General features: G+C 35.8%; 1 protein-coding gene across 4 annotated transcripts; it reads right to left on the bottom strand.

Moving 5' to 3' along the window:
• Window positions 1-1,973: 1,973 nt before the first annotated feature.
• Window positions 1,974-7,842, bottom strand: LOC113764625 (disease resistance RPP13-like protein 4). 4 transcript variants are annotated; one of them, XM_027308586.1, is made up of 5 exons: window positions 7,766-7,842; window positions 7,306-7,447; window positions 5,164-7,012; window positions 4,961-5,094; window positions 1,974-2,278 (listed from the first exon to the last, which is right to left on the bottom strand). In XM_027308586.1, the coding sequence occupies exons 3-4, from the start codon at window positions 7,004-7,006 to the stop codon at window positions 4,961-4,963; spliced, it is 1,977 nt and encodes a 658-aa protein (XP_027164387.1). In that variant the 5' UTR covers window positions 7,007-7,012; window positions 7,306-7,447; window positions 7,766-7,842; the 3' UTR covers window positions 1,974-2,278. The 4 variants fall into 4 exon arrangements, with proteins under 4 accessions (XP_027164387.1, XP_027164383.1, XP_027164385.1 ...); XM_027308582.1 differs by having other exon boundaries at window positions 4,961-7,012; XM_027308584.1 differs by having other exon boundaries at window positions 1,974-2,100; window positions 4,961-7,012.
• Between the last annotated feature and the right edge of the window lie 310 nt (window positions 7,843-8,152).

The following is an 8,152-nucleotide window of genomic DNA, read 5'->3' as shown; positions in this document are numbered from 1 at the left end:
TTCAACCAATCACACAAAAGTTTGAATTTTGCTCCTTAGCCCTTGCACACTTTCTCTTTCTTACACTCTTGCCCATAAATATATGAAAAGCTTTCAATTAACTCCATAGAGTATATACTTAATCTAGTTTAAAATCCTTAATCACACTTAATCACTTCACTAACCACCCTTCTATCTTAATCACCCATTCTTAATCATCCCTTATTCCACATAAAAGCAACTCAACAACACACTTTTTAACATGGGCAAAATAAAAAACTTTAAATCCAACTTAGGGTTTCTAATGGATTGTAATACTAAAGGTTTTAGTAATAATCCAAATTAGGATTTTCAAATTATTTAGGCAAAATAACATTTTAAAGAATTACCACCAACCTTAAAACCAGGTTTTATAGCAAAAAAAAATAACGCTAATATTCCTTATTCAAATAATATCAAAATTAAGGACTAATCGGGGTCTTACAAGATATATCATTTGTTGTAAATTTATTAGCAAGATTTAGTTTCTCACCTACAAAACGACATTGGAATAGTATTAAACACATTTTTCGCTATCTCCAATGAACAATTGATCTTGGTTTGTTTTATTCAAATAAATCTAAACCTGAATTACTTGGATATGCTGATGCTGTGTATTTATCTGACCAATATAAAGCACGATCTCAGACTGGCTATCTCTTTACTTGTGGCGGAATAGTCATTTCTTGGCGTTCTACAAAACAATCCTTAATTGTCACTTCATCAAATCATGCTGAAATAATAGCACTTCATGAGGTCAATCGAGAACGCGTTTGGCTAAGATCAATAATCCACTACATCCGGAAGAGTTGTAGGTTATCCTCCGAGAAGAAAAATCCTCCAATAATTTTATATGAAGATAATGTAGCTTGTATAGCTCAATTAAAAGGAGGATATATTAAAGGAGATAGGACGAAACACATTTTATCGAAATTCTTCTTTACTCATGATTTACAGAAAAATGGTGAGATTGATGTGCTACAAATCCAATCGAATAATAATTTGACCGATTTGTTTACCAAGGCGTTGCCGACTGCTACATTTGGAAAACTGGTGAAGAATATTGGGATGCGTCGGCTAAAAGATCTCACATAATGTGTGCATCAGGAGGAGAATTTATTACACAAGAATAGTATACCTTTTTTTCCTTTACTAGCGTTTTTATTCCACTGGATTTTTCCCTAATAAGGTTTTAACGAGGCATATTCTTTGTGTAATAGATATCCAAGGGGGAGTGTTATGAAATAATGATAAGATGTGGATGTTCGTTTGTATTCTCAAGATGATAGATACATGTATTCTCCTTGAGTTCATTGGTACATTGGATGAACCCATTTATGAATGTACTTAAAGTACTAAATTCATGTATTAGTATTTAATAGGGTTCATGTACCATTAATCTTTGATCACCTATATATAGGAATGAATTCTACTTCCTTTATAACCTGAAAGTACTTTGATCAGTGAAGATAATAATACTATAATTCCTCTCTCTCTTCGCTTCTCACTCTACTGTTCCAATCCCTACTTTTGGTAATTTATTTTATTAGTTTCATAACAATATAGACTAACTGTTTAGTTTTCTTGCATTAAATACTATACAAATAGTAGGAAACAAAAGGAAAAACAAAGGAAATTCAATCAACAACTTTATTTATACGAGACGCTAACCACTTAAGTGCCTCTGCCGTCTAGATATCAGAATATTAGACAAAGTCACCAAAAGTTTGTGATGCGAGTCTGACCAAGATGATTGATAAATGTCAAATTTCACATTGTCTGAGGCAAATAATAGGTTTGTTTGAATAGTGAACTTATCCAAAATAATATTTCGCTTACATCATAAACACATTTTTCAATTCACCTTTTTATATTTTCAACCATCTTTTTATCTCACATACATTACATCACAAAAATTGCTATAGTAATTATTTCAAATAATACCCTATCCAAACAAACCCAATGCAAATACACAGATACATCAGGCCTCATACTTTTTAGTAAATACCTTATTCCAAACTACAAGGCAGGTTTGGCAGCTGCAATTGCATTCACTTCCAGAATTGGTTAACTTCCAGGAGCCTGCAACAGTAAAGGAATTCTAATGCAAAAGGAAAATTGAAAAGCCCGGAAAATGGATCCATAAAACATAAAGCTTTTTCTCCTGATCTGAGTCACCCATGGGAGCAACCCATGAACAAGATCAATCCCTACACCATGCAAATACTTGGCGCATGGAGAGACTGGAGCAGTTTGAGGCCTACAACATAGGCAAACGTTCACTCACTCACACACAAAATGGGGAATCATTGACAGCAAAAAGCCAAAGCATTAGATAAGAATCAACAGATGCTAAAAGGAAGCTATAAAAGCTAGCTTTTGTTTTGTATATTTAGCGTACCAACATTCCCCACCGAATCAGCTATCCTTTTATGCACAGATATTCCATTTCCAGAGGTCAGTTTTATGAGTCCCAAGCCCCCTTGCTCGTGGGCGAGAAATTATAATCCAAAGGTCAAGTTTATTCAGTCTTAGGCTACATTGCTCACTGGTTAACAGATGTCAGACCAAGTTTAGCTCCATAGTACTTTCTTTCCTCACCAGACCAAAAAAGTTGCTGATAAACTATCTAATTTCTTAAATACTTACTTTGGAAGTTATTTTCTATTCTGTATAAGTTTAAAAATTAGTATTGGCTTCCTGTTGTTATTTGAGTTTTTGACTCAATAATATTCCCTATAAATAGGTGGGTTGGCATACTACAAGGGACACACACAAGGGCACACAAGAGGCAACCTGTAGCCTTATACATGGATGGTGAGAAAGGGTCCTTGAGAGATGAGAGATGGTATACAAGAGTTGAACTTGGATTCAAATTGTATTCTCCTTTCATAATAAAGAACGAATTTCTCTCCGTGGACGTAAGCTCAATGGGGAGTCGAACCACGTTAAATATTGTGTATCGTTTATCTTTCATGTTTGTGACTTGTTCCTCATTAAATTGTTGTATACTTGATATGTCAATAGTTATTTATTCAGCTTTTGGATCCTAACAAGAAAATTTGTTAGATTGATGAGAAAAGGGTTATGTCCTACATTGGTCCGAGAAATGGAGAAAGAATGATTAATGTATAAATAAGGGTCTGAGACCTAATGACTTAAGCTTTCGGGTGAGAGTTGAATTCCTGACTTACATATTGGACTTTTTGGTGGACTTTCTCGAGATGTTTCTCCCTATCAATTTTCTTTCTGGCTGAACTTGGATTTTGACATGTCAGATGGTTGGCCTATTATGTATGTCATGTCTATCAACAAACCTAATCCAATCCTACATCTTGTGACAGGAGAGGCTCAATAGTCTTATAAACAATTGCAAATTCACAATTCTCTTTTTCTACTTGTTTTTCACGCTTAGGTTGTGGAACTGTTACAACTGTAAAAAAGTCAGCTCTTTTCCCATCTCTGTATTAAGTACACAGTGATAATAATAGCTTTTCAAGAGAGACATTATTATTTAATGCCAGAGTTTACTTACCAGGTACTCCAACTGATTTAATGCATAGAATTGATAAAGATGCCTGCATATGGCTCTATAAGATTATTGGTCCTCTAGTAATTTCCTTTTTAATTCTCACAAAGTTGTGGCACTCAATAAAAATAAAATAAACAGCATTGTAATGTAGTGAAGAAAAAACTGCATATGTTTTAGACACTCGAGCAAATAATTACAGCCAAAATCTCTTTGATCTAAGTCGCCAAAGAAATTCACAGGCTAGGCAGCACTCTGAAGAATATAGCTCAGGTTTCTGAGGCCTGATTCATGATAATTGTTGAAGATGACTGACTAGCTTCATTGGGAATTTGGCCATTGACCCCTTTATGCGACCAAACAAAGATGCAATTGCTGTTTCTTCAATTAAGACTTTTAGTTCAGTTTCCTAATTAATCTAATCAAGAGGAGAGAAGGTCAATCAGTTGGCTATCATGAGAGGAATGGAAACTGAAAAGGGTCTAGAATATGCTATAAATGATACTCAATAGTATAGTTTGGGGCAAGTGAGTGTAAGAAAAGGATGGAAATGCCCATCATAAGCTGGAAGGCACCATTGGAGAGCTTATCTCATGATATTGCATCTATAAAATGTAAAGACATGGACAGCACGCAGCACTATGTTGATTTCATGGACGAGAAAAACTATCCTTAAATACAAAAGACAATAATCCAATTTTCCCACAACAAGAAAAGTATTTCAATCGCAAATATGAGCACTAAATGATTCATTGGTTCTTTGTTTCACTCTACTTCATCCTGTTTTTACTTTCAACCTGCACTTAAGATTGCTTGGATCAAAGAGGCATGCTGAAACCTCATGAATATCCTTTTTTCACATTTCAAATTTAAAGCAGAAGGAGTTATCCAAGCAGCACTTAACTCCTAGCAGCACTTTCTCTTTCTCCTACTCCTGGGACCATGCAGGTTAGATTAACTTTGTCTTGCCAAAATAAGAGTAAAAGTAATTTCATATATGTTTTTCCTCAGATAATGTCTTTCCACTATTCATCAGTTTTGAGGGTAGGCTACTTAAATTTTGAAACAAGTACCTTGCTCTGACAGGTGGAGTTAGGAAGAGAAATTTTAATTGAGACTAAAAACATGAGATTTCAGCACTAACAAGAAAATTTCAGTTATTTCTTCTGGCAATAATAATCTCAAAATATTAACAACAAAAAATCTTACAAGGATTGTAGGGAAAATAAAAAGAGATACACGTATTACCAAATGACACTAGAACACTCAATCATGGTCCGAAACAGCATAAGCAATTGATTCTCAGAATTTGAGTGATATAACTTGCTTTAAAAAGGGGAACTGAAGGAATATAGGAGAAATCAGGAGCAATTAACAATGAATAGTAAATGAAACAGTAGCAGCAAAACTCACTCAAGTATTTGCTGCTTTCTCATGCAGCGCATTGTTCCATATGATATCTGGATCATATGAACCTTCATATTTCTTGTTCTTGTTGCATTTGATTTTCTCCAAGTACACCGCCTTAGGAAAAATACGTTGTAATTCTGACAGATCAACTTCCAAATGCTTCAGATACTTCAAACATAAAATTTTAACTTTCCAGGTTTGTGCACCTTGGTTCGTTTGTTCACCTTGGTTCGTTTGTTCACCTTGGTTCGTTTGTTCACCTTGGTTCGTTTGTTCACCTTGGTTCGTTTGTTCACCTTGGTTCTTTAAGCTTTTGAGTTCACCTCCCCTGATGTATAATTTTTCCAAATATTGTAATGCACCAGGCTCTAGCCAATCAGGCATATCTTGCAAAGGGATGCACCAGAGGTCCAATTTCTTAAGTTTCGGTGGGACTGAGATGGTCTTTAGAGCATCTTCTGTATGTGCTCCACATGATATTACCAGAATTTCCAGGGCTTTAAAGTCCTTCAAGTTTGAAAACTCCCTTTTTCCTACAGCTTCATTCCCAATTCGTATGCTTAATTTCCTTAAACTTCCTAACTGGGCAAGTTGACTTAGCTTGCACGGATTTCTTCCAACACTTCCTATCACAAAACCCTTTAGTACTTGGAGTGCAGAGAGCTTATGAATACCATCTGGCATGCTTTCGAGCAGGTAACACTCAGACACATCCAAGTGAGTAAGATTTCTCAGTGCTGATATATCAGAAGGCAGTTTCTCTAGACTGTGACATGCACATAAATCAAGAATCTCAAGGCTTATTAGTTTAAGCACAGAACGAGGTAGGTTAGTCAATCTAGAAACGCCTCTGAGGCTTAGATATCTTAGGGATGTCTGACTTCCCAAACCATTCAAAGAGACTTCATATTGCACTTTCTTTTTCTTCTTTGACTCAACTATGAAATCTTCATTTTCCACTTCAATATGATGCTCGACAGAGTTTTGCCACCGGCCCAACTGAAGAACCTCAACCCTATTCAACCTCGAGAGCCAGTCAGGTTTAAATCTAAGATATTGACAATTCACATTGAAAACCGTAAGAGTATTGTCAGTCATTGCACTGTATGGATCACGAAGATCCGCAAATAAGAATGCATGATGATGACCATTGCTAGGCATCCCTGAGGGATTAAAATTTAAAAAGTGAAGTCCTTTGGCAACCGAGATCAGCATTCTTCGAATCCAAGGGTGCACGATAAAACTGTTTATACTGGAATAAGGATTCACAAATTTGGGGATTATGAAGCTTTCATTTATCAATTGTTCAAAGACATCTTCTCCAACCTTCTCTGCAGTCTTTTCTGAGGTTTTAGTGACCATACCCATTCCTATCCACCAGTAAATAAGGGGTCTCTTCTTTATGCTGCTATTCTCTGGGAAAATTGAAAGGCACAAGGAGCATACTTTCAGTTGATTGCTCCCCAGACAGTCAAAACTTTTCCGAAAATCTGATATTGCTTCGCTACCATAAATTTTTTTCTCCACATCAAGTCTCGACCACTCTTCAGACATTGTCTGATCCTTCCCTACAGCCTGATCTTCAGACGTTGTCTGATCCTTCCCAGTAAAAGGCATCGAACGTCTTATTTCTGTCACCTGACTTTCTTCCGCCGGAAAGAGCTGTTTTACAGATGCAATACTCTTTCTGATGAGCTCCAATCCATTAAGAATATCATCGGCGTTGCCATGCTTCAATCTATCAAACCAAAAATCATTATCGATGTCATGAACCAAAGTTCTGAACCGTTTCATGAGTTCCCCTTCCCAATCTTTCATCTTTTCAAGTTCAGTCTCAATGTCTTTATCGATGTCTTGCACCAAAGTTCTGAACCGTTTTATGAGTTCCCCTTCCCAATCTTTCATCTTGTCAAGTTCAGTCTCAATTTCTTTGAATACCGAAACTATTTTCTCATCTTTCTTATGGATGGGTCCTAATGCATCCCTAGCATTTTTCAGACGATCCAGTAGTGTTGGGACAATTTCCTCAGGTTTTCTTTGAGCTGGCATTCTTAACTACAGAAACAATACTTCCTATTAGCTAAGAAAACATTAGCAATCAAATCTTCAAAGATAAAACTTTTATATACTTGAAACAAACCAAGACAATCCATTATACTACTAATTATTGGAATCCCAAATTGCAAATCAAGATTTACTTCAAGGTTAAAGAACAGTTGCGCACAAAACTTTACCATTTCAAAAAAGTCAGCTTTTTTCCCCCTATAATTATCGTCAGAATTAATAAATGTGTGAGCAATCAATGAATCAAGAAGAAATTTAAACTGGTTGGGAGAATATTAAAGTACCTGGGAGCCTGCAAGTTTGTGAACTTTTTAGAGGGCTTCTTCTTCCTCCTCCTCAGTTGGGGATCTTCAAATGTGATGTCAATAGGCAGACTAGATGGGGAGTAAATAATATGTACATTTACCGTATAGACTATGCTATTACCTTTTTTTTCTTTTTTTTTCACATTAGCGGCATGGCATATGTTAGCCTAGTCTATCCTAGACCTATTCTTAACGGGGGACTTACTGTAAGGAAGCGACTCTAGGGAATGGGCCAAATGACTGAATGAGTCGGAGGAAGCTAATGGAGAGTTAACCACCATCTGACCAAACGGATGCACCACTCACCCGCATGGATTTAGAACACTCCTCATAGTGAAGCACATTGATAGAAGACAAGGTTTGAACCCTTGACCTCCCGTTCCACTGTATACAGTGGTGGTCAACTCCTCTATTTGGAGTTGGTTGACTATGCTATTACTTTGGTTGGATTGGATCTGCACAAAGGCATGGAATATTCTCTATTTTATAGGGACAAAACCAGTTCCTGTAGTTTTTCTTTCACTGTTTCGTAAAATCTGATTATGAAGGGTGATTATAGAGACTAAACAAAACCAGTAAAAAATGCTTTTTTTTCGTAAATCATAAATTTTAGCTTTTTTTCAAAAAAAAAATAATGTAAATAGAAAACTAACGAACATAAAAAAGAAGAAAAAATGATAAGAACGTATAATCAAACAAAATAATCAACAGAAAATGCGCCTTTATTATCTTCTAATTTTTCGTAATTAGTCCCTTGCGTACTAATAACAAGTTATTTGAAATCTTAACATGAGTACCAGTACAACATGATCCACATATGACCCTC

The sequence above is a fragment of the Coffea eugenioides genome, chromosome 3, assembly GCF_003713205.1.
Source record: "Coffea eugenioides isolate CCC68of chromosome 3, Ceug_1.0, whole genome shotgun sequence".
Taxonomy (NCBI): domain Eukaryota; kingdom Viridiplantae; phylum Streptophyta; class Magnoliopsida; order Gentianales; family Rubiaceae; genus Coffea; species Coffea eugenioides.
This window is presented reverse-complemented; position numbering and strand designations above follow the sequence as displayed.